Source organism: Castor canadensis, chromosome 1 (genome assembly GCF_047511655.1).
Source record: "Castor canadensis chromosome 1, mCasCan1.hap1v2, whole genome shotgun sequence".
NCBI classification, from domain to species: Eukaryota; Metazoa; Chordata; class Mammalia; order Rodentia; family Castoridae; genus Castor; species Castor canadensis.
The window spans coordinates 7,384,648-7,411,504 of NC_133386.1; the positions used below are offsets into that span (position 1 = coordinate 7,384,648).

The window sequence follows — 26,857 nt, forward strand, 5'->3', positions numbered from 1 at the left end:
TGATCAAAATAATTTGATAGAGTTTTTGACAATCATTACTGAAATGAGATGTCCAATATTTAAAAATCCTCATGGGGAACTTACAGGCTTCTGAGGACAAGTGCCTCCCAGCTTAAGGACATGCATTATGTACTTTCTGAAGTTGGTCATGACTATTACAGTTAAGGTGGTGTTGACCAACATATGCTAATTATACCATTTGAAAAAAAACAACATTTTGGTTTGTGTTAGATCATTCTGAATTTTTATCATGAAGTGATTTTTGGAAATTACGTGTGAACAGGAACATTTAAGACGTCTCTACTGGGATTTTATTTTCTGTTCTCTGTTTTGTTTCACCTACTTGTCTTTTTCTTCTTTTCCCTTCCTCCCCATGCTCTACAGATGAATGCATGCATTGCAGTGGAGAGAATTATCAGGGCAAGATCTCCAAGACCATGTCTGGACTTGAATGCCAGGCCTGGGACTCTCAGAGCCCACATGCTCATGGATACATTCCTTCCAAGTAAGTCTCTGTGCTCAGGGCTCCTCAGATGCTTAGCGTGCCTCAAGAGATGCACACTGGTGGTTTGGGATTTCAAAGCTGGTGTCCTCCCCTAGGCTGTGAAGTGCTCATCCCGGTTGCTTGCTGTGTGGTCCATCATCTGAGTGTTTGATAGAAATGCAGAATCTCAGTCCCATCAAGAAGAATTTGCATTAAAACTAGATCCACAGCTGCTTTGAACACATATTAAAATTTGAACAAGATATCTTATTTGTGTGTGTTCCAAATATTTCCCTCTCTTCACTTCATACCTGTGAGATACAAGACTTCCTAACCTACGATCCATAGGTGAACACCAGGCGTCTTGTGAATCCCAGATATTTTTTGTGTGTTTATATGGGAACATTTTTCTGGGACAAGGAGTCACAAATTTCACCAAATTCTCCATGACCGTGAGTTGAAGAGCAGGGGTAGAGAGCAAGGATGAGGATTTTACTTCCTACTCATTGCCCTGGTAAATAGCCCTCCCCCACTCACCCAGCTGCTCTGCTCTTTCTCATTCTCTGCTGACCATAGGACAGGAACAGGACTTCTGAGAACTGTGGGAGTGAGGTCAGCCACCGCTTCCCCTGTGGAACGGACGCCACTGAATTTTTGCATTTTACATTCCAAATAGCTCACTTAACACACTTAATAGCTGTTGTTACTGTCGCTCAAAGGCCCGTGAATAGGTAAACTCACCTCCAGGAAACTGGGAGACAGGAGTGAATAGGCCACAGCTGGCTGCTCTGTGCATCCTAAGCCTTCATATTAGGGAGGGAGAGAAGCAGCCCAGAGGGACCGGGAGTGGTGCACACCTCCCAGCGGAGTCCCTGGGTCCCTGCCCAGGAGGCCTCACTGGGCAGCTGCTTAATGGACCATGGCTTCTTCCTATCCATTTGTCTAATGTTCTTGGAAGTGGCAACAGGCCTGGTAGACCAGAAGGACGAGAACTTTGTGACATGAAGTCACCAACTTCCAAGCTGACTAGGTCACTAGCTTTAGACAGTGAACATTTTGTATTTCAAAACTTGCTATTATTTGCAGTGGAATAGAGGTTGTTTACATCACATCTCCAGATGGCCCAAATGATAAGGCAACTGGTCCCATTTAGTGGTTTTTACACATGTAAACTGTTACAAAAACAGTCCTTGGAATGCTGAGCTCATCTTTCTTCCTAGATTACTATCTTTTTGAGGACAGCTTTCATCCAGCTACTTCCTCCCTTGGGTGCCTGACTGTGCCTAGCATACAGCAGATGCTCAATGTTTGCTCACCATGAAAGATTCACATCCATAGCTTGGTGCTCGAAACTCACACCTTTAATCCTAGCTACTCAGGAGGCAGAGATTAGGAAGATCACTTTTTTTTTTTTTGCAGTACCGAGGCTTGAACTCAAGGCCTACACCTTGAGCCACTCCACCAGCCCTGTTTTTGTGAAAGGTTTTTTGAGATAGGTCTCACAAACTATTTGCCCAAGTTGGCTTCAAGCCGAAGTCCTCCTGATCTCTGCCTCCTGAGTAGCTAGGATTAAGGCGTGACCTACTAGCGCCCAGCAAGATCACAGTTTGAAGCCAGCCCCAGGCAAATAGTTTATGAGACCCTATCTTGAAAAAAATACCAACACAAAATGAAAAAAAAAAAAACCAAAAACCAGGGCTGGCAGAGTGGTTCAAGTGGTAGAGCGCCTGCCTGGTAAACCTTAGGACCTGAGTTCAAACCTCAGTACTGCCAAAAACAAACTAACAAACAAAAAAAGATTCACATCCATGAATGTAACTGTTCAGGAGTATTAAAATCCTTTTTGTCCACTCAGATTTCCAAACAAGAACTTGAAGATGAATTACTGTCGGAACCCCGATGGGGAGCCCCGTCCCTGGTGTTTCACTACCGACCCCAATAGACGCTGGGAGCTCTGTGACATCCCTCGCTGCCGTAAGCACTGCTCACACCTGGTACTCGGGGGTCCACACCTGCTTGGCTCTTGGAATCAAGAAGGAGACACGTACATGGTGTCTGAGAGTAGGGCCAAAAAAGTGACCCGCAAGTCTGTGGGATGTTATTGCACTTTATTGGCCTTTAAAACAATTTACTGACCATGCGAGGTAATTGATCAGCTGTGGTCAATCCGCTTATCATGATTTTCCTATCAGAGACTTCTGCCTCGGATGAGTGCACTGAGACGCAGGTTGCTGGATGACAGCTCCAACCTTCCACTTTTCCCTGTGTTAAAGCGAGGCCACACGTGTGCTGTGTTCACAGACTTCACAGGCAGAGTTCTTTCTAACCGTTGCTTTGTGAACGGGAATCATCCGTGGGCATCCAGTTTTTCAGCATATCCACCTTGGGGAACAGTGAGAAAAGAGTCCGTAAGAAGTTGAGATGGAAGATCTAGTAGAAGTGAAGTGAGGTGGAGAACACAGTTTTATCCTCTATTCCTTGTCTGAGAATTTGAACCAGGAAACTGAAAGTTTAGACAGTCATGATGGTTAGAAAGATCCATTGGAGGATGGCTTCCTTCCTTCACTCTTCCTCGGGGAGCTGAGATTTTAAACATCAGTGTCTTTATGAATGTCACTTTGTCCTTTTGTCTTTTTTTTCTTCTTAAGAGTAGCTTGATTTCTGGTCACACACACTTTTCCTTGACGACATCCTTTTGCCTTTTTTGTTGGGCTCTTGCTCAGTTTTGTGGCTTTATGGTATATTCCTTCCGTTATGTTGGCTCAGTTAATAACATATTCTTCACAAAAGAGCTTGAGTCAAAGGTGTACGTAAGGAGTCGAGATGGGAGAGGGACTGCACACTGATCCTTCCCATGAGTGATGAACTGACCCACAGACTATAGAAAGAAGCAGTAAGCCCAAGGACCCACCCCTGGGGAAATTCCTCATGAGATGGTCTCATAGACATAGATCCTACCAAATTGGCTTTTCTGAAAATACTGAACAATTTTCAAGTGCCCAATTCTAAGCAAAGAAGCCAAAGAGATGACAGGCTGAGCATCCAGAATCCATCCTCCCATAACCTTAACGTGTGCATTCTTGATTTGAAAAATATTCACTATAATTTATTTTACCCATCCAAGCAACTCCTCCACCCACTTCTGGTCCAACCTACCAGTGCCTGAAGGGAAGAGGTGAAAGCTACCGAGGAAAGGTGTCTGTCACCAAGTCTGGTCACTCCTGTCAGCGCTGGAGTGAGCAGACCCCTCACAAACACAACAGGACACCAGAGAACTTCCCATGCAAGTATGCTGGTCCCGTCTCCTTCCTCCCTGCTCCTTTGGACTGTAAGTCCCATGGACTTGGTCTTCATTTTAGTTGCTATAGGAACCCAGGATTAATGGAATCTGGAATGACAACTGATCAAGTCACAGGCAAGGGAAGTGAAGTTCAGGAACACATTTTCCCATAAGTCTTTCTCAGACTGTGGTCTTCCAAGACAGTGACATCATCACTAGAAATCTGCTAGAAATGCAAATTCTCAGTCCCTACTCCCAGCCTTCTAAAACATAAATGTCAGGGCAGGACCCAGAAAAATGACTGGCAAACCGTCCACCAAATGCAGCTAAGGCTTGCCAGGCACAGCTCTGTAACACTTGAACTCCATGTCAAGATGCAGAGGCAGGTACCGTGTGGGAAAAACCCATTGTGTTCCTAGCATGTAACACGGTGTCCAGCACAGACAAAAGGTCTATCTTACTGGACTCTGTCTCAGTCATTTACCCAAAAGAGCATCTGTGCCATGACTCCATGGAATCCTGTGCTCTGCTTAAGCTCTGCCTCAGTTTCCTTCCTGACCCTGTCGTTCAGTTCATATGATTCTAAAGCGTTAGATGGAAATGTTCCAATATCACCATTAACAATTGTGTGTGTTCCTTGTTTTTTAGACTTTTTGAAAAATCAAACTCACACTTCTTTTTCAGAGATTTGGATGAAAACTACTGTCGGAACCCTGATGGAGAAACAGCTCCCTGGTGCTACACAACTGACAGCAATGTGAGGTGGGAGCACTGTAACATTCCTTCCTGCGAGTCTTCGGGGCCCACTCCCGATCCTGCAGATACCTCAGGTAAGAGCAGGTCACTTTTGTCCTCCAGTGACATCATCATGACATACAGTAGTGCTGATCACTCAATCCTGGTGGGCTGGAGCACATGTTCTGAATGACTTCAAGGACAATTTTCAATTAGTTGAGTTTGCTTCATGGCTCTGAATATAGTCATTCTGGAGAATGTCTCACATGCTCTAGAATGTGACTTCTGCTGTCTTCTGAAGGTCAGTGAGGTCAAACTGGTCATTACTGTTGGTCTTCTATACCCTCCTGATTCCCTGTCTCCTGTTTTATTGGGTACTGAGGGATGAATGGTGACATGTCGGACTTTAACTCTAGGTTAATCCAGTTTTCTTTTTGGTTCTAACTCTGTTTGCCTTATTTATTGTGGTGCTCTGTCGCTAGGTGTACACATTTAAAACATGCATGTCTTCATGATGAAATGACCCCTTTGTTACGACATAGTGTCTCTTGTCTCTGAAGATATTCCTGCTCTGAAATCAACTTTTGCTGGTGCAAATGCAGCCTTTGAGTGCATTTGCACTAGTATTTGGGTACTGTATCTTTTTTCAGCCTTTTATTTGAGGTATTTAGACAATCTGCATTAATTATTTGTTAATATGGTTGCATTTGGATCTACCATCAAGTTAGTTGTTTTTCTTTGTCCTCTGTGGACTCTGTTCCTTTTCCATCTTCATTTGGAATGAGTACTTTTGCAATTGTTCTTTATCTCCAGTATATACTTATTAAACCAGTTTTCCTTCATAACATGCTGTTTTTTTGTTGTTTGTTTTGGTTTTTTTGGCAGTACTGGGGTTTGAATTCAGGCTTTGAGTTTGCTAGGCAGGCACTCTATCTCTTAAGCCATGCCTCCAGCCCTTTTTTCTTTTAATTATTTTTCAGATGGGGTCTCCTGCTTTTTGCCTAGGCTGGGTTTGGACCCAGATTCTCCTACCTATATCTCCTGCATAACTGTGAGGTCCCACTAACTTTTTTTCCTGGGCTAGCCTCAAACCATGATTCTCCTTTGAGTAGCTGTGATTACAGGTGTGAGCCACTGTGCCTGGCCCTCACAACATACATCTTCAATATATCCCATTTCATTTTCAAACAGTATTATTCTTGTTGATATATTATAAAATAAGGAACTCACAACATTGTTCTTCTACTTTCTTACTCTCAAAATGCTGTTCCATGTTCTCTATAATAGATGCTTGCTTCTAGTATGTTAAAAATCTCACAATTGACACTATTTAGTTTTTACTATTTGCCTATGGTCAGTTGTGTTTTAAAGAAATTATAAATAAAGTCTTCCTTTCCCTTTCCTTCCCTTCCTTTCCCTTCCCTTCCTTTCCTCTCTTTTCCATTTCTGGTGCTTGTCATTCCCTTTTCTATGTCACTTTTCCTTCAAGAAATGTTACCTGTAGCATTGTATATGACACAGAGCACATATCTGCTGTCTTTAAACTTTTGTATATCTGTAAAAGTCTTTGTTTTGCTTTTAGTTTTTAAAAATAATTTCAGTGGCTGTGTATACTAGGCTGACAGTTCTATTGCTTCTACCACTTCAAAGATAATACTTTGGCCAGATGCCAGTGGTTCACTTCTGCAATTCCAGCTACTTGGAAGGCTGAGATTGGGAGGATCACAGTTTGAGGCCAACCCAGGCAAACAGCTCAAGAGACCCCCCTTCTCCAAAATAACCAGAGCACAATGGACTTGAGGAGTGGCTTAAACAGTACAGTGCCTTCTTTGCAAGTGTGAAGCCTTGAGTTCAAACCCCAGTCCCACCAAAATAAACAAATAAATAAATAAAAAGACAATACTTTGAACAGTTTCTGACTGAAAATCTTATCTGTGTATTCAATTTTTTTCCTGTCTGCTTTCAATGTGTTCTCTCATCTTTGCTTTTCAGAAGTTTGGCTGGGTGCCTACAGGGGAGTATGTGCACGTGTTTGCATTTATTATGTTTGGGGTTCTCTGAACTTAGATTTGTGGTTTGTGATTTTTATTATCTTTATAAAAATGATCACTGATACCTCTTCAGGCATTTCTCTCCTTCCTTCTCCTGCTTGGATGCAGCCATTTCCTGTGTCTCAGGACCTCTTCTTTGCTTCTCTTCCACCTGCTGCTTTTTCTCTTTGTGTGTCAGTTTAGAACATTTCTGTGAACCATTCTTCAACTTCACCATTATTTCTTTGCTTGTGTCTTCCCTGTGGATCAGTTCAGGAAAGGAATTCATCTGAAATTCTGAAATTGTAGGTTTTGTTCTAGTATTTCCATTTTACTTGCTTTTTGGTGATATGGGTTTTGAACTCAGTACTTCACCCTTGCTAGGCAGGTGCTCTATGCTTGATCCACAGCTTCAGCCATTTTTGCCCTGGTTATTTCTGAGATGGGGTCTCATATTTTTTCCCCAGGCTGGCCTGGACCACTGTCCTCCTATTTTTATGCTTCCCACTGTATCTGGGACAACAGGCACCTGCCACTACACCCATTTTTTTCCAGTTGAGATGGGGTTTCAAGAACTATTTACTGGGGTGGCCTCAAACTGTGATTCTCCCCATCTCAGCCTCCCAAGTAGCTGGGATTACAGGCGTGAGCCCCTGGCGCCAGGCTTTACTAATTTTTTTTTATTATAGTTTCCGTCTCTTTGCTTAACTTCTCCGCCTGTCCAGGCATCTTGTCCACCTTTACCAGCAGAGTCATTTACGTGGTTATTTCACGATCCCAATCTGATGGTTTCCAGATGTGGTCATCTCTGAGAAGCAACTGACCTTTGCCTGCTAGCCCCAGTGCAGGACCATTTCCTGCCCATCCCCCAGAAGCTCGAGTGTTTGGCTATGCAGGAGTAAAGAGTCTGCAGAATGCACAGGGTGCCATGTGTGCCTCCCTCATGAACACTGGGTAGAAGACCAGACATGGCACTCTGTGCTGGGTCCACTTATAAGCACTTTGATCCTTTTTCCCTCTCCTGAATTTTAAATATTTTCAAGAAAAGCTGGGTTATTGAAGAAGTTCTAGAATGCTACAAATCTGTTGTGTGTGTGTGAGTGAGTGTGTGAGTGAGTGTGTGTGTGTGAGTGAGTGAGTGAGTGTGTGTGTGTGTGTGTGTGTGTGTGTGTGTGTGTGTGTGTGCATGGCCTCTTATGGTTTTTGCATGTTTGTCTGCTGGCTGATAGGAACAGTGCCATTGCCCATGTCTCTCTGCTCCAGTCCTTACTTGGCTGGATTTCTTCTGTTTCAATTTCAGCACCACCAGAGGAGACCCCTGTGGTCCAGGATTGTTACCAGGATAACGGGCAGAGTTACCGAGGCACGTCGTCCACCACCATCACAGGAAAGAAGTGTCAATCATGGTCATCTATGACCCCACACCGACATCAGAAGACCCCACAGAATTACCCAAATGCGTATGTCTGACTTTAACTCTAACACGAGAAATTGCCAACTTAAATTTCTGTTAAATGAGTTATGCTTTGAGCTAACTTCCTAAGACCAGATTTCTCGGAGATCTAAAATGGAAGGCTAAATGTCTAAAGCACTCTGCTTTACAGCAAAATATCTGGGAGAAGAGGGCTACAGGCAAGCTACCTTGCCTGAGTGGTTTTGTGGAAGCAGGGGGAGGTCACACTAGTGAAAAGCTCAGGAGAACAAACGACCAAAAGCCTAGGGTCAGAACCCTGGCATGCACTGAGAGTCAATGTAGTCTTTCAGCTACAGAATTTGATCATTCAACCTCAAACCCTTAAAGGGACGTTTGTGTCTGCTATTGTGTCTTGGGTCACAAATTGATATTTGTATCTGTATCTGTATCATCTGTGAGCTCCCCTGGACAGGCTCCCTGGGTGTGAAGGGAGATGTTTCTAGAAGAGTCAAAATAGGAAGGCAGCTGAGAAGCAGGAAGCAAACAGATGCTGAATAGTAAAATGGGCAGGGAGAGGGGACAGGCCAGGTCTGACCAGACAACCTTTCTGTCAATGGCCTCAGCTGTGCAGAAGGAACTGTTTTCACAGGCAGCACCGGACTGAAAGCCAAAGGAGATGGAGCCTATAGGACTCTGGCCTCCTTCCTGGAGACACTTCCTGCAGTGCAGTACAAGGAGATGGAACCAAAGCTGATCACAGCTGTCTCGCTGAACCATGGGCAGTGGCTAGAGTTTGACATTGCAGGGGTTCTGGGGTTCCCCAGGCTGGTAGTCATGAGGAAGGCTCTGTGAGAGAAGGGGCTCCAGCCATCAGCACAGAGGCCCATCATCGCACACCTGCAGGGAGAGATGCCACTAAGGAAGCAGGACTGGAGGAAGAACGTCTGCAGGCATCAGTGAGCTATGCAGAGATTACAGAACTCACAGCCCCAGGAGGGAGCATCTTGGGTATTCCATGGAGACCTCAGGAAAACCAAGCTTTGGAGTGGGGTTAATGTATAAAAGCTACACTAGAAACACCCTCACAAGGCTTAAGGGCATACTTAAGGTATCAAGATGACCTCCAAGTCAATTAACTGCCTGCCAGAGAAAACTACAACACTCTGTAGAGGGAATCAGTAAGATCAAGTCGCTCAGTACCATGGCATCTACCCTGCCCAGTGTAAAATTCAACTTACTAGAAATTAAAAACACAAACATTAAATGTGGCCTACGTGGACTCAGGAAGTAGAGATTGGATGATCATATTTGAGGCCTGCTCTGGCAAAATGTTAGTGAGACCCGCATTTCAATAAATAAGCTGCGCACAGTGTTAACCTTCTATAATCCCAGCTGACAGGACATATAGGTAGGAGGATTGTGGTCCAAGGCCAGCCCTGGGCAAAAATGTGAGACCCTATCTGAAAAATAACAAAGGCAAAAAAGGGCTCAAGTGGTAGAGGCCCTAAGTTCAAAACCCAACCAAAAAATACCCCCAAATAACAACAACAAACCCACATGAAATGTGATGTACAACAAGGAGAAAAATCAGTTAATACGAACAGACCCAGAAACAATAAGAATGATAGGATGAGAAGGAAAACTTTAAGAAAGAACTTGAATTTGCGTATGAGTTTAGAGGACAATATCACCCTAAAAGACAGAAATGGCTAACACTAAGAAAAAGGAAAATTGCATATGAGCCAGAAAAAGACCCAATGTATTGTGAACTAAGTCTCGGCTCAAGTAGAGCACCTGCTTAGCAAGTGTGAGGCCTGAGTTCAAACCCCAGTGCCGCCCAAAGCAACAAAGAAAAAGCAAGTCACCGAGATAGAAATAAATATATTGGGACAAAAATTACTTGACACAATGGTGGCTGAAAATTTTCCAAATATGAAAAAAATTGTAATCTCAGATTCAAACAGTTCACTGAACCAGAAGAACTAAGAGAAAACAAAGTATGCAGTTTACTCAGGTACATTATAATTAAATTGTTAAAAAAAAACCAAGGATAAAGATAAAAATCTAATAAGAAGCCCGAGGAAAACAGAAACATTTGCATAGAAGAACTGTGATAAAAATGAAGATGCTTTCTCATGGGAAATTCTGGAAGCCAGAAACAATGGGATAACGTCTTTAGTGAAATAATAAGAAAAAAAAGACTGTCAGCATAGAACTCCTTAAGTAGCAAAACTATCATTTGAAAATGAACGTTCCCCAACAAAAAGTTCCCCCCAACAAGTAAAGATAAAAAATAAGCCGGAAGAATTTTTCATCAGTAGGCCTAGATCGTAACAGATGTTAAAGCAAGCTACTGAAATCAAGGAGCAATCGTACCAGGGAGAACTTCCATGGATGCTCAGAATGAAGAGCCTGGAACTGGTGAATGTAGACAGAGAAGACTTACTGATCTCACTTCTTCAGGAGGTAATGGATTCCTTGAAGCAAAATGATAATGTCGTCATGGAAACAGCACTGGAGGTGAGGCAGGCATAAGTGGAAGTACACTGTTCTAAGCTTCTCACTTTAGTTTGGAATTATGCAATCTTCACTTATAGCTGAATGTGCTAGATGAAAAGGGGGAAATTGTAAATCCTGGAGCAATTCAGACCTACAGGAATAGATAATAATAAGAATATTCAATAATCCAAAAGGAAATTAAAAGGGAGGAAATAAAGAATGAAGAAGACATGATACAAACAGAAAATGATAGTCTTAAAATGAGCTACATAATAATGATGTTAAATGTAAGAGGATTAAGTGCATTGCTTCAAGACTGTTTTGTCCCAATATTATTTATTTCTTTTTCAAGGACTTGCTTTTTATTTTTTGGCAGCACGGGGGTTTGAACTCAGACCTCACTCTTGCTAGGCAGTCACTCTACCACCGGAGGCATAGATCGTCAAATTGAATGAAAACATTAACTATAAAAAACATAATTTGAATCAGGCAGCCGTGCTTCATGCCTGTAATCCTAGCTACTCACGAGGCAGAGATCAGGAGGATCTCGGTTTGAAGCCAGCCTGGGAAAATAGTTTGTAAGACCCTATCTCAAAAAAAAAAAAAAAAAATCACCAGAAAGAGCTGATGGAGTGGCTCAAGGTGTAGACCCTGAGTTCAAAGCCCAGTACTACAAAAAAACCCGTTTTAAATATATATAGATATATATCTGTATCTATCTATCTATCTATCGATATCTATATAATTTGAGCTTTCCATAAAATGAAAACTGCTCAGGAAAAGTCTTTGTTAAGAAAATAGACAAATACAAGGAGAAAAATTCCTCTCAGTCCACAGATCTGACAGATGGCTTGTATCCAGAGCATACAAGCGTCCGTCCCACTCACTAATAAAGACAAACAATCTAACAAAATGTGCAACAGCCTGGAATAGGCATTTCCCAGGGCAAGATGTGCAAATGGCCAGTAAGCACCTGAAAAGAAATTCAACATCTCAGCCATCAAGGAAATAAGAACTACAACTCCAGTGAGCTCCATTAAACACCCCATGGAAATGGTTACTCTTAAAAAGACAGGCAGCGTCAGGGGCAGCAAGGGTGTGCAGTGCACTTGTGTGTGCCATGTGGAGTGGTCTAAGTTAAAATTATACAACTACTTTCTGGCTTCCCATAAGGTTAAATAGACATGCATGCACTCTACAAACCTACGATTCTATCCCTGAACTGGGGAAATGAAAACACAAGTCCTCAACAAGAATATTCATGGCAGCTTTATTCATAGTAGCCCCAAACTGCAAACAACTTCAGTCTCCAGCAATACGCAAACGATTCAATAGTGTGTGGCCCATTCATACCACGGATGGCTCAGCAATGAGAAGGAACGAGCTGCTGGTTTCTCACATAGCAGCTGTACTAAGGAGAGAACAGATGTGCGTACACTGGAGGAGTCCATTTATATGAAGTCGAGAAAGAGGCAAAGCAGCTGTGGTGAAATAAACCCGTCTCCTCTGCCTCTGGGAGGGCAGAAGAGGCTGTGTAGTGACACAGGAAGCTTCTAGAGTGATGACATGGTCTATGTCACGCTCGGGGTATGGCTTACACAGTGAGTGTGTTCATCCATCTGTGACATGGAGATGTGAATCACCAGGTGTAAAGTACAAGTCACCTAAAGGAAAGAGCAGGCAGATGTCTTCCAAATGTCCTTCACCCCCTCCCATTGCTTAGTGATCCACTGACTGTCTTCTTCCTACCATGGGCCTGGCATCTCTCCACACATGGGCTGGATTTCCAGGTCCCTCAGACAGTGCAGGCGTGGCTCGGAATGGAAAGGGTCTCTAACACTGAGGATTCTGAGAGCTTGGGGCATTGATGCTCCTGGAAGTCCACAGAGGGGCAGCACCTCCAGTATCCCCCAAACCCTCACCTGCTATGTCTCTTTCCTTTTCTGGTCCCATCACGATCCCTCAGAGCCCCTAGTCTGTCCAGACATCCCCCTTACTCCTCCAGTCTCGCCGTTCTTAATCTCATCCCGCATTCCCTCAGTCCCTGGGTGTCAATGGCTGGTGGAAGATGGACCCAGAGCAGGAGTCCTGTCCACAAACTCATCTTGTAGAAACAACATCCTGCCTGGGAGCTAGTTTTCTAAGCCAGCTTTCATAAGTCTTTCCAATTCAAACCCACTGGATCAGCGGGATACCATATTTATAGTGACATAATTTTAATAATTTTATTTTATTGTAAATGTGCAGCATTTTAGCTACATTACAAGTAAATAAACCAAGAGACCTGGCCTGGGAATATTATCATTTATGCTATTGCTTCCTGTGGCAATAAGTTTTATTTTTAGCTTATGCTTCTCTAGGTAGTCAGACACAGAGAGATTCAGATCGATCTGCATGTGCTTAAAAAAACCTAAAATTACACTTTTAAATCTGTTGATTATCCTGACGGGTATATTTGGCAGGCCGTGGAAGGAGGATAAGCTCAGTTTTTACATGGATACAGCGTATATGACTCTAGGTGAAAAGGACCATTTGTGCCTGTGATGTTATCAATGTATCTTTAATGGGAATATTTCAAAGTCGCTTGTTCAGATTTTCTGTTATAACACTATTCAGAGGAGCTTCTCCCCCCCACTTCTAGTGACCTTCTTGTTTTGGGGTTTGCAGTGACTTGACAATGAACTACTGCAGGAACCCAGATGCTGACAAGAGCCCCTGGTGCTACACCACCGACCCGAGTGTCAGGTGGGAATTCTGCAACCTGAAAAAATGCTCGGAGATGGGAGACGGTGTGGTGGAGTCACCTACCGTCACCCAAGTCCCAAGTGTGCAGGCCACTGCCGAGCCAGGTGAGAGGGCTGTGACCAGGCATCTGCAGACTTGGATATTGGGGTGGAAAGAGATGGAAAGTCTTACTGATGTCAAAATTCCCAGGCTCCAGGTGGTGCTGGTGTGGGCCGAGGGTCTCCTCCACGAAGGAGCGTCAACAGCATCAGCTGTGATTGGAGGAAGGTGGGCGGGCAGATGCTTTAGGACTCAGGAAATTCTCCAGGATGTATTCTGTCTTGTTACTCACACTGTTGTAAGATGACGTCATTACTACCCCCATCAAAATTCCCTTCTAACATCCTGCAAACTTGTGATTATGTCCCCTGTGATTTTCAGCATTCAGTGTTCTGAGGGATGTGATACGAGGTCTGTCCCCTTAGAGCAACCCAACACACTGCATTTACTCTGTGTCACCCTGGCTCCATGCACTGGCCCATAACCACCTGCTTTCTTTCCCACAGACTGCATGTTTGGGAATGGTAAAAGGTATCGGGGCAAGAAGGCCACCACTGTCACTGGCACTCCATGTCAAGGATGGGCTGCACAGAAGCCACATGTACATAACATCTTCACCCCAGAGACAAATCCATGGGCAGGTCTGGAAAAGAACGTAAGACACTTTGATTCAGAATCTGTTTCGTCTTTTGCTGACCAATCTTTGAACAGAATTCTGTGTTTTGGGAATCAGCCTGGATGACCTTTGGTGTTGGGGGGAAACAAGGGGAGGGACAAATCGGAGAGGTTTTGAGGGAACAAAGCCTAGACTATGTGGGCTCACTCCCTGGAGAGCAGTGAGCACAGACGACTGTCTTCTTGCATCTAGGGCCTCTTATTTCCCTTCTGTGACAATTCCTGCGTGATTCTTTTATTGTGTGTGTCTTCTAGTTTCTAGTGGTTGCGCTCTAGGTTCTAGTGACCACAACATTTTAGTCAGATTTTTCTAGAAAAAATCTTGGGAAAGCCATCAGAACTCTCCACAGTAGGGTTTCCCTTAGTCTCACACTTTCTCTGGGATGGTTTACTTTGGGAATATTTGGGGGAGAATCTCTGAGAAGTGGGAAGAACCAAAGTATTTTCCCACTTGCTCACCCCTCAACACAACAGTTCTGACACCAGCTGTGAGGAGGCACAAAGGCCAAGGCATGGGGGAAGGGGTAGGAACTTCCATGTCCTCTCTGAGCCACTACTCTCCAGCACCTCCATGTGCTCAGCCCCTGGATTCTCTCTGAACCTTGGGCTTTGTTTGTTTGTTTTTTAATGGAGGCTTCATTACATCAGTACAATTGGTTCCAACATCGGCCTTTGGTGATCAACTCAACTTTCAGTCACTCTTCCTTCCCTGGAGGTCAGAGGGTGGGGCTGAGAGTCCCAGCCATCTAATCACATGTTTGGTCCTCCTGGCAAGCTGCCCCAACTTGAAGCCACCTTGGAGCCCCCCAGGAATCACCTCAATAGAATAAAAGGTGCTCCCATCACCCATGAAGTACCAGGAGTTTGGGGAGCTCTGTGTTATGTTATCACTCAGGTAATTACAAGGTCTTAGGAGCTGTGTGTCAGAAACTGAGCAGCAGAGACTCATTATATTTATGATGTCATGACATTGGAAAAGGCAGGGGACCCTCCTGTCTTGGTCCCCTGGACAAGCGATTCCCCCTGTCCTCCATGGCTGAGCTTCTCATTTCTCCCTGGCCCAGGCTTCTGGTGGGAAGCCCATTTAACATTTTCTACACCTTCAGACTGTTCAGAGTTGCCACTCTCTGTCCAGGGCAGATGACCTCAAAGCTGGCACTTTCTTTTAACAAGGAGCCAATAATCAATGGCAATCTATGATTCAGAGGCTCTATAACACCTAGAAAAAAATAACTTTGCCAAAAAAATAAGAAGGAAAGAAAGAAAAAAGGAACACTCCCTTCTGTCTTGTAGGGACAGGAGTGAAATGTGTATGCCTCTGAACACTGTGTCCTTCCTTGGCCCTGGGGGATCGCATCTCAAATGCCTGTTTTTTTACAGTACTGCCGAAATCCTGACGGTGACGTTAATGGCCCCTGGTGCTACACGATGAATCCAAGAAAGCTTTTTGATTACTGTGACATCCCCCAGTGTGGTAAGTTGCTTTATTTTTTCTAAGGAAACTGCTTCTCAAATAAAGATCTGCAGAAAAGAGACAAACAAAACCACAACAAACCCCAGACCCACGGTGAGTGCTTGTGGGGAGGATATGACTTTGTGCTTTCATCACTGGCACCTTGAACTGTCCCATGGGAACACCTCTCCTTGTCCCCCACCCCCAACTTAAGTAAATGAAACATTAACTTCCTGAGTGCAAGCCTAGAGGTGACCTAATCAGGCCTAGGATGGTCCCACCGAACTCTTTAATGTCTGGGTTGGGAGACAGGAAAAACAAGTTCAGAGTCACCTAGATAGGTGACTCAACAGCTGAGACGGAAGAAGGAATAGCCAGATGTGTACTGAGAGCCTACAAATCATCGTCCTAAGAACTCAGTGAAACACAAGGCAGATCGGTAGGCAGCCCTACAATTCCCTTCCCCTCGGGTTTCTGTTCATAGCCTCCTGACTTGGGCTCCTTCCTCAGGGCTCTGAGACTCCTGTAGGGAGGCAGAGGCTTGCATCAGGGAAAGGAGAGTTGACCATTGATCCTAAAAGATTGGGAGAGCAGATCCATGGGTATTTCTGGAACACAATTTTAGCCACTCCTACTGCGTGCAGAGAGAATTTGTCCAGGTTACAGAAAATCACCTTGGACTTCTGTGCAGTTTGGTGGCCTATGGAGGCTGCCTGCCATATGAAGGGGCCTGGAGTTGGGCAAAGGAGCTCAACCTGCAAGGTCTTAGGAGCAGTGTCCCTGATAGTTTAGGGCAGTGGTTAGGAGTGACAGAAAAATGGCTTTGAGCTGGGCACCGGTGGCTCACTATAACGTTAGCTCCTCAGGAGGCAGAGATCAGGAGAATCACAATTCAAAGCCAGACTGGGGCAAATAGTTCAAGAACCCTACCTCAAAAAAATCCTTCACAAAAAAGGGCTGGTGGAGTGGCTCAGTGTAGGCCCTAAATTCAAACTCCCAGTATAAAAAAAAAAAAAAAAGAAAAGAAAAATGGTTTGAGGCAATACTTGGTCTCTCTCAAGTGTTTGCATTGTTTCTGTTTTTCTTTAGAGATTTTATTGCTCATTGCCGGGGAATTTTAGATTTTAAGTGGGAAATTTCCTAACAATAATTTTCTTAAACTTTATTTTTAATTCATAAGGAAAATCACATCTTAAATGTGAAAAAGTACCATTAACCAACCCGTAAACTTCTTTAACTCACCTGAAGAATTTGTGTAAATATAAAGTGTGTTCCAACAAACAGCTCTGTGCAAGTCACAGGAGAGTATCAGCATAAGTGAGACAAGCTGAAATCCCGAGTGTAATCTGTCTGGCTCAACAGCCTCCATGTGGCCAAGCAGTGGTGTGGCTTTCCTCTTAAATGTTAACTTCAAAACATGCACGAATGCCACCTTGAGCATAAAATTTATTTTCTTATATTTAAAATTATATATTTTGTTGAATGATTTGAGTAATTATTTAATTTCTATTTATTAGAGATAAATAGCTACTTAATGAATGAAATAATTTATTTAATTCTAATAAATAACAAGTGAAATAAATAGAAATCTTCACTTTTATTTTGATTATGGAAAACCAGAGTACTGTCACCTCGGTGGTTGTTCTTTTAATACATAGATTTTGCACATGCATATTTTTTAATACAAATGTAAAAAACACATCTTCAGCATGGCTACGCAGGTCTATTTAATGTAAGGCCCAGTAGCAGAAACTGAGCTACATGTTAGAGAGGTGCATGCTTGCTTTTGGAAAAAGACTATATGTAGAGTCTAATTTTTTTTGTGGTACTGGGACTTGAACTCAGGGCCTTCACCTTGGGCTACTCCGCCAGCCCTTTTTGTGATGGGTATTTTCAAGATAGGGGCTCACAAACTATTGCCAGGGCTGGCTTCGAACCTGGATCCTCCTGATCTCTGCCTCCTGAGTAGCTAGGATTACAGATGTGAGCCACAGCACCTGGCTTATGTAGAATCTTAGAATAGCACAGCAAAGAAGAGTATTTGGAAAGTTCCAATTACAGCTTCTCTGGAGTGTGTAATCTCTGTTGACCAAGATAGAGGCTCTTGGGATTGTTATGAGAAGTTGCTTACATTGGCTGTACTGGGGTTTGAACTCAGGGTCTCCTGCTTGCTAGACAGGTGCTCTACCACTTAGCCACACTTCCAGACCTTTTTGTTGTAGTTAATTTGGAGATAGGGTCTTACTTTTCCCAAGCTGGTCTGGACCTCAATCTTCCTACTTTATACTTCCTGCTGTTGCTGAGATGACAGGCACACGTCACCATGCCCAGCTTTTTTCCATCAAGATAGGGTCTCACAAACTTTTTCTCGCACAGGCTGGCCTGGAACCATGATCATCCCAATCTTAGCTTCCCAATTAGCTAGGATGACAGGGGTGAGCCATGGGCACCGGCTCAGAGAAACATTTCTGAATACCTTTGTGGCCCCATTAATGGGGGCGATAATTACACTGACTCCAGGAAACTTGCAGGCTCTTCTGGTGAAAGGTGAGCAGGCAGGAGGCAGAGAGGAAAGGCAGGTAGAAGAGAGTGAGCATCACGGGATTGGTTAGCTGTATTGAAATGAGGTTCAACCTAGGATAGTCATCCTTGCTATCTACACACACACACACACACACACACACACACACACACAAGAAAAATACATCCTCACTGGTTTGCAATAGGGACAACTGTGGTCTCACCAAACTTGCCATGGTGTTGATGTTGATGGTGATGATGATTATGGTGGTGGTGGTGGTAGTGACTGTGGTAATGATGGTGGTGGTGGTGATGATTATTGTGATGATGGTAGTGGTGATGGTGATTATGGTGGTGGTGGTGATGATGGTGGTGGTGGTAGCGGTGATGGTGGTGGTGGTGATTGTGGCATGGTGATGGTGGTGGTGATGGTGGCGTGGTGATGGTGGTGATGATTATGGTGACGATGGTAGTGGTGCTGATGGTGATTATGGTGGTGATGGTGATAGTGATGATGATGGTAATGGTGGTGATGGTAGTGGTGGTGGTGATGGTAGTGGTGGTGGTGATGATGGTGGTGGTGGTGATGATTATGGTGACAATGGTAGTGATGGTGATGGTAGTGGTGGTGATGGTAGTGGTGGTGATGGTAGTGGTGGTGATGGTAGTGATGGTGATTATGGTGGTGGTGGTGATGATGGTGGTGGTGGTAGTGGTGATGGTGGTGGTGGTGATTATGGTGACAATGGTAGTGGTGGTGATGATAGTGGTGGTGATGGTAGTGATGGTGATTATGGTAGTGGTGATAGTGGTGATGATGGTGATGATGACAGTGGTGGTGATGGTGGTGGTGGTGATGATTATGGTGACAATGGTAGTGGTGGTGATGATAGTGATGGTGATGGTATTGGTGGTGATGGTAGTGATGGTGATTATGGTGGTGGTGATAGTGGTGATGATGGTGATGACAGTGGTGGTGATGATGGTGGTGATCGTGATTATGATGGAGGTGGTGGTGGTGGTGATGATAGTGATGATGGTAGTGGTGGTGATGGTAGTGATGGTGATTATGGTGGTGGTGATTATAGTGATGGTGGTGGTGATGATGGTGGTGGTGGTGATGATAGTGATGGTGATATGGTGGTGGTGGTGGTGGTGGTGATGAGGCAGTGCTCTGAGCATATTACATCAAGTCCGAATAACAATTACAAATACTAATTTGTGCCAATCAAGTTTGTCTCAGAAAAAAAATCTCATCCTAATGACTATACTGATTTATTTTATCACTTCTCCCCAAAATAATAAAAATGTTTATTTTCTCCAAAGGAGAGAGCTCTGTGTAGTCTACTACCTCTTTTGAAACTTAAAGAAAATGTTCCAAAAATTGCTTTGAGATGACTTCCTTTCATTTCCTGGCCACGAACCATGAACTTATCTTGAATTACATTACAGAATTAATGCCTTTGACTCAAATGTGACTTCTTTGTCCCACAGGATCAAATGAATTTGATTGTGGGAAGCCTCGAGTGGAGCCAAAGAAATGTCCTGGAAGGATTGTAGGTGGGTGTGTGGCCAACCCACATTCTTGGCCCTGGCAAATCAGTCTCAGAACAAGGTAAGAACATTGTCAGAAACAGTCATTTCCATCCTTCTACGTGAGCCCTGCAAAGCACACCAACCCACACAGCTGAGGTATCAGTATCTGCCTCTATGTTCCTCTTGGGAGTAAAAAAAAGCTATAACTTAAAAAAAAAATCTTGGTTCTTTGCTTTAAAAATGGCGAAAAGTGCAATTAAAAAAACCCAAAAAAACCAAAACCCTCTCTGGGCTGCTATCATCAGAATCTGTAGTCAGCATCCACAATCAAGCTCTGATGTCATTGGGGAAATACTGAAGATGCTTTGTGGGTTTGTGTAGAAACCCATTGGCTCATTGTAACATGAAAAGAAAGGGATGCTTTTAGAAATGTGACACTTATCTAGTCTATCAGAGACACGGACTTTTAAAAATCCTTTGCACATTTTGTGAGTCATTGAATTTAATGTTCTCCCACTTGGAAAACACATGATCAAATTATAGTTTGCATTCACCATGATTTAAGAGTGATCAGTCCAATCCTAGGGAACCCAGACAATGTGGGTTCTTTTTACAGTGGAACACACCTGGAATGGCAAGCTCAGTTTCCCTAGGCGTGTCTTATATAGCTCACGTGTGAAGCAGGCTCATCGCTGGCTCGCTCAGCTCACTTCCACTCCAGTGCACCTGTTCTTCCTCCGTGAGCCTGGGGTAGCATCCACGCATGCGAGCGCGTCTTGTTGCGCTCTGCCACTGAGTTGGTTTTTCTTCCTTATGGTTTAGTAACGCCTTGCTTTACAGAGCCTTTAGCTTCCACAGAGTTGGAACTAATTCTTTCCCAAACTGTGCAGTGGTCTATTTCCTGACCAATTATTTATTTCTTTTAGCATGCCTGGTATCGTACAATTACTATTTGTATCTTTTCCTTACATTCGGGTTCTAAGCTTACTTCATTATTATGAGCTGCTGCTGGGCAAAGTGGTCCTATAAAGCAGACGGCCATGGATCAGCACTAGTTAGGGTCACAATGGTTCCCTGCAGACTGATTCATCAAGATCATTTTGCTCAGATCTTGTTTATAAGAAATAGGGCAATTCCAAGGGAAGGCCTTTGGCTGGTGACTTCTGTCAGAGTCTAGGGTTAATAGGCCCAAGCCGTGTGCGTGTGGCTTCATCCTTGGAGCCTCCACCCCTGCTCCCTTGTAAACGGGCTGTGACCCAGACTCCCGAGAATGATGTAGACCTCCTGGAGAATCTCACAGCTGGGATTCAGTGTTCCTACCATCCTGCTGATGGGCTGAGACCCTTTCCTTTGAGGACTGGCAATCTTATCAAAATTATGTCAATGTGCCTTTCTGGTTGTTTTCTCAGGGAACAGAATAAACTGATTTGAACTAAAATCCTGGCTTTTTCTTTTTTCTCTAGATTTCGCCAGCACTTTTGTGGAGGCACGTTAATATCCCCGCAATGGGTGTTGACAGCTGCCCACTGCTTGGAGAAGTATGTCAGGGGCAAATGGGCTTCTTTGTCCTCCCTGCCCCTTCCCCTCTTCCCCCTCCCTCCCTGCCTTCCTCCATTCTTCTATGGCAGAAGTCAGGACAGCAGGTTAGGCTAGGAGGGAAGTGTCTCTAGAGAGAAACTGTGCCCAATGCAGGTGATTTTGTGGGCCTGAATAATCAGAGCTGCTCACTGCACAGGCATTACCCCCTGCCCCAAAGCAGGTCAAGGGCATTTCTTAGCTTCCAGGTTCAAGCAGATCATGAGTTTTGTTTCTTGCCACTCAGAAGTCATTGGTTTTAGTGACTGCAGGTTTTGGGCACAGAAGGGCACAGATGTTTCTGGCACAGAAGGGCATCTATGGAAGGGGCTGGACTATATTTTGCCAACTGCTGTCATTGTCACGTCTCTTCTAGATTTTCGAGGGCTTCATCATACAAGGTCATCCTTGGTGCACACCAGGAAGTGAATCTGGAATCAGGTGTTCAGGAAATAGAAGTGGCTCAGCTGTTCCCAGAGCCCACCCGAGCAGATATTGCCTTGCTGAAGCTAAGCAGGTACTTGCCCCCAAGCTGAGTGAAGTCATTTGTTTCTTTCCTGGCTTTTATGAGCCATAACTGTGGCGCAGTGATGGGGAGGTGACGTCTATAATGTGGGTGTAGGGCCCATCAGAAAACCAGGACTCAGCCCCAGACATGCCCCATACCAGCGGTGGGCCTGAGAAACACCCCAGGACACAGTTTCCTCCTGTTCAAAAAGTGTGAGTTCAAATATGAGGTTCCCTGTGGCCCTACAACTCTCTCACTTCACGTTCAGCAGCTCACATGCGCGTGCACTTATGGCCAGAAAATGATCTGTCATTTCAGGCTGACAAGCCTATTTCTCAGCACAATGTATTTGAGAAAAACAAATGGGATTATGTATTTCAAGACCCTTTAAAAAAACCACAGTGTAAAACAGTCAAGTGAAACATGCACAAACAATTCACAAACGCAGATTGTATCACTGCTATCCTCTTTGGTTTCATTTTTCCTGTTGAGGTGGTGTTTTATTAAACCTGATACTGTAATAAATTTGCTTTTGCCACAGAGTTAGGAACATTTGGGAACAGGTCCCATTAGAGACAGTTCACAGACAGCTATTTTGAGCAAAGCATGTTTGGGACAGTCAACAGGCACATGGAGCACATCAGCCATGCCTGACGGGTTCCAGATGACGATGTGATGATGCTGGCAGTGAGGAGGGTTGGCCTGGGCACAAGGCTGTGGGCAAGAGACCAAGTGCTGTTCTTCTGGTTCTGGTCATAAACACAGGGCAACTTTTCTCGTCTGTTAACTGAGAAATGATTTCCTCATCGATGCTCTAGAAAGAAAGGAAAGAAGGGGCCTTCTTGGCTTAGCCTAAAAAGCAGTCATTTCCTTCATTTTCCTCCAAAGACCTCCAACAAGTAGGCAAATACAAGACCTCTGCTCCTCATGGTCCTCAGAGACCTGTCAGGGTGACGTGATGACTTGAACAAGTAATTAGTAAACTTTGGGTCCTGGTAGTGGTCTCTGATAGTTTGATGCATTTTGACTTTTCATTACCCACTCCACATCGCTTACAGTCCAAGGGTCTAAGGTATTTAATGTCCTGTGAGGGACCCTATAGGTGACACCTAGGTGAGAGGCTGGGTCCATTCTGGTGCCTCTGGGAAAGCGCACCTGCTTTGAGGTTGGCGACAATGATGATTCTCAATCAGAATAGGGCACTCCTCATTTTCAATCTTTTTTCCCCCCTTGAACTTACTGAAGTGGAATCAGATATGAAAGTCAAAGTTCTAAAGCCTGTGAGGCCATGGAGCTACAGGCACATGAAAGGTCCATGGAAATCATGCCATTTTCCTGTGCAAGGTGTCAATCCTCTTTCACTTGGTCTCCAGCATTTTGCTAGATTCTTACAACCATGGCCTTGTGACATTTGCTGATGAAGATCCAAAAGATGTAGCAACTTGCTCTGGCCACACAAACATTTACTGCTACGACAGCCTCATGGCAGTGCTATGGCCAGATGGCCCATCTACAGAACAAAGCCCTCCTAAATTAATACAAAACAATGGTCCGGGGATAAAACTCCAATTATGCACGGGATGTACACACAGAGCGAGGCTCATGTCTGTTCCCAGAGGCCATGGCCACCAGCACTTTCTCAACACAAATACTTTTAAAATGAAATCTTACATTTGTTCAGCTTGTAGGGGACAGTAGACCGATGTGAGGCTGAGTTGTTTTCTACACATCTCTGTGCCAGTGAAGTGAGGACAAACCAGCTCAGAAGGTCCTGGGGCTTCCAGGCAGGTAGCCTGTGTTGTGGAGATGCACGAGGAAGGGCAGAAGCCCCCAGCAGGGCTGCACAATGTAACACTTGATGTTTCCCTTTCAGGCCTGCTGTCATCACTAACAATGTAATCCCAGCTTGTCTACCATCCCCAGATTACGTGGTCGCTGACCGGACAGTGTGTTACATCACTGGCTGGGGAGAAACTCAAGGTGAGGTGAATTCCAGGATTCATGCAATGAATTGGTTTTGGCCTACAGCCTACATGACAGAGGGAGAATCTTGCACAAAGTTATGCAAAGTCCTGTCTACAATCTGGTCCCACCCTGCTCCTGCATTTTTCTGGGCACCAGCCTGTCTCCATAATCAGTCGTTAAGGGACAGGGGCAAAGGGAGAGGATTATTTTCTCCTTTGACTCTCTTAACCTATAGATGCAATGTTGATATTGCTTCCCCAGATGAGGATTCGGCACAGTGAGTGGATTATTTTTCTTGTGAAATTAGCCATTCTGGGTCTTTAAACACTCCCAAATATCCATGTCTCATGTGTGCGACAGGCTGACAGCTGGGAAAGGAGAGAAAGGCCCTAGGTTTGTGGGATGGCATTTGCCATTGGTTGATGAGGTGAGGGTATGGGAAGAAATCTTCGTACAGGGACTGAATCAGCATCGTGCTTCACTTTGGGGACCCCATCTCTTTGCACAATGCCCTGAACACAATTAGTCCATCAGGCAGGGCCTGTGAGAAGACTAAGGATGTCTTAGGATCTCTGCCTCCTTCTCAGAAGATTTGGTGAGGGGATCAGCTCTGTCCCAAGCTGAAAAGACTGGTTCTGAAGAAAGGTCTTATGGCTTATGAACAGACATAAAGCACCACTGGCCTAGATCACCTCGAACCTGGCTTCCCTCATCTCACTGATTTCCTGTTCTGTACTATACTTAGGGGCTGTGGCATTGAGGCCAAGGATGGGGAAGCTTGGCAAATGAAATGTCCCCTGTGCCAGGAGCTCCTGGTGTTCTATGTTACACATTTTGAAGGATACAGAGCCCTGTGAGATAGATATTATTGGTCCCTTTTTCAAACAAGGACTCTGAGGCTCAGAGAAGGTGGGGGATGGTGTGGCAGAAACTGCGTGTCCCTTACTGGGGTCCTGGAATCCAGTCTTATCCAACTTGATTGTGTCACTCTTGCAAGTGACAAAATCCAACTAAGAGTGGATTAGGTGAAAAAGAGGAAATTCATAATAAGCTGAAAGTCTGTTAGCTGTCATGATGGCCTGGGCCTTGGGCCCCGTCCTGCCACCATCTAGGTGTCATTCTGGGTACACAGGTGGCCTTTGTGGCCACAGATGCTGTGCTGGCTCTCTGTCAAGCAGAAGAAAGATCCCTTTCCCCACAGTGCAATCCACGTGGAGTCTGCGCATCTCAGAGGTCAGACTCAGGTCACATGCCCACTTCTGAACCAGTTATGACCGGCTCACACCTGCATCACCTGCTCCACCCTGTAGCTGGGACAAAGGGCCAATCCATCAACAAGATTATGGGATGTGAGATGGATGACTGACTCCTAAGCAACCTGAAAAAAACAATATATGTCCTCTACAGTATCTTAGTTAAAGATGGAGCCCAAGTCTTAGAATCTGGGAGTGAGGATCTGGCTCGACTGTCTTCCATGGGACATCGGGCAGTTATGGAACCTCTTCAGGGCTCAGTGTCCCCATCTGTACTACCTTCTAAGGTCATTCTGAAGATTAAGATTCTGCACCACCACCAGCAGCACTATCGACACCACCACTATCATCACTTCCACCACGACCACCATCCACCTCAGCGTCATCAATAAACATCACATAAGCAGTGTGGAGCAGAACCTGATGGAACCCACTCCTGCCTGACGCCGAGGTCCACTCATTGTTTCTTCTGTCCCATCCCACCCACATATCATTACCACTATCCTACACCAAACTCCCTGTCATTTCTGGTCCTGTCACACATCTGCTGAGAACATGAGTCTCAGAATCTTAACTGGACCAGGAGGACACACATAACATAACTCAGGCCTGCCTATCAGTTTTCTCCATATCATTAATGACCTAAAGTCAATCAATGTTCTTAGCTTCTCAATGAGATGAAAATTCTCTCTCTCTCCCCCTCCTGTCTCCAGACTTTCTCTGACTTTCCTATTCCAAATGCAAAGTAAGTGCTGAGTGGAGGTGCTCTTCCAGGTCAGCTGCCCCAGCTCTTCCTCCTCCGCTGTCCCTGGAGGCTTTTAGAGATCCTGCTGCTGCTGGACTTTCTCTGTTGCCCCCTCCTCACAACCCCACCAAGGCTCCGGTCCTAAGGTCACCTGCAGCCTCCAGGCCTCCAGAAATGCCTTCTCTACATTGGCCACAGGATGGCAGCACCTCCTCAACCGCCTCACATACCACACCAACTTCCTGCTACTGGTAGCTTCTTCACTTCTGTCAGGATGTGTGTTGCTTAGAGAGCAGATACAAAAGTGGTGGCACTGGAACCGATTGACTTTCAGAGAATTTGAGAGGATTCTCCGCTGTCACGTCTACTCAATTCCAGCAATGCTCTCCCTGCCAAATACTTTGGAAGTCCTGCCCTTCTTCCATGGTGGCTCTGCCCAGCCAGGGCCCAGCTTGGCTTTGGACATGACATTTAGATGAGCCTTTTAGGAGCTCCACTAATCTCCAGATTGAGTGTAAGTTCTCTGAACCCAAGACAATCATCTAAGTCTAGTCACAGTCTTGGGCAGGAATAGTATATCCCTTCTTGGCTGTTCCATGCTAGCAAAGACATGTTGCAAAACTCTGGAGAAAGCTGTGCTTGCAAAATTGGAAAACTGGATTGTCTGTGAAAACACTGAGATGGCCCGGGTGTGTCCATCTGGAAAAACAGCATTTCTTCTGGCAGTTCCACAATACTCTCCTTCAGTTCACAAAGCAAAAGTTTTTCTCAAAAAGAAAAATACGAAGAGCAAAACAAGCATCTAGGAGAACATCCCCTCTCCTTAATTATCGAAGAAATGTGAGAAAACAAATCAGGATCACTTCCACCTATTATGTTAGCTAAAAAAAATTAAAGTTATAATTTAATAACATAATGTGGACATTTATAAGGGGTGTGGTAGAATGACATTTTTCTAGTGCATTTTACACCATCTTACCCTTTTAGAAAATAATTTGGCAATACTACTGGGAGCCATAAATATGTCGATATAATTTCTGGGAACTTAAGAAAATATTCTGGAAGGAAAAGAAACTACAAACAGAGATGTGGAACATTGCAAGCCAGAGTAGGGGCCAAAGAGCTTGGTGATGAAGCATTTGGGTAAGGATTTCCCAGACCCAAGGTCAAGGTAAATGACATAACCTAAGCCTCAGTTTCCTTAACTATAAGAGGAATGATAAAGGACTGGTGTGAAAATTAAGTAATATACACTGTATTATGAGCTTGTGTCTGCAAATGCTGATTCTCAGCAAATGATAGCTATATTTTTCTGCAATAATAAATCCACAACATAAAATGTACTGTTTGAACCAATTTGAAGCGTACATCAGAGTGGCTCTTAGGTGCATTCACAGTGGT

General features: G+C 44.4%; 2 protein-coding genes across 3 annotated transcripts in view; one reads left to right on the forward strand and one right to left on the reverse strand.

The window, feature by feature from the left end:
* The window catches only part of Plg (plasminogen), a 40,899-nt gene that overhangs the window by 12,003 nt on the left and 2,039 nt on the right, over positions 1–26,857 (forward strand). Inside the window, exons 6-17 of the mRNA XM_074070970.1 lie at positions 385–505; positions 2,340–2,458; positions 3,609–3,771; positions 4,449–4,594; positions 7,830–7,989; positions 13,110–13,291; positions 13,733–13,881; positions 15,282–15,375; positions 19,369–19,489; positions 20,874–20,948; positions 21,362–21,502; positions 23,367–23,473. Coding sequence (XP_073927071.1) covers positions 385–505; positions 2,340–2,458; positions 3,609–3,771; positions 4,449–4,594; positions 7,830–7,989; positions 13,110–13,291; positions 13,733–13,881; positions 15,282–15,375; positions 19,369–19,489; positions 20,874–20,948; positions 21,362–21,502; positions 23,367–23,473 — 1,578 coding nt within the window. The remainder of the gene's footprint in view (positions 1–384; positions 506–2,339; positions 2,459–3,608; positions 3,772–4,448; positions 4,595–7,829; positions 7,990–13,109; positions 13,292–13,732; positions 13,882–15,281; positions 15,376–19,368; positions 19,490–20,873; positions 20,949–21,361; positions 21,503–23,366; positions 23,474–26,857) is intronic.
* Positions 23,472–26,857, reverse strand: part of Slc22a3 (solute carrier family 22 member 3) — a 101,062-nt gene continuing 97,676 nt past the window's right edge. For both annotated transcript variants that reach the window (XR_012447227.1, XM_074071003.1), the window contains one exon: positions 23,472–26,337. Coding sequence is in view for 1 of the 2 variants with exons in the window: in XM_074071003.1 (XP_073927104.1) it covers positions 26,329–26,337 (9 nt within the window). In the remaining variant the exon portion in view is untranslated. The remainder of the gene's footprint in view (positions 26,338–26,857) is intronic.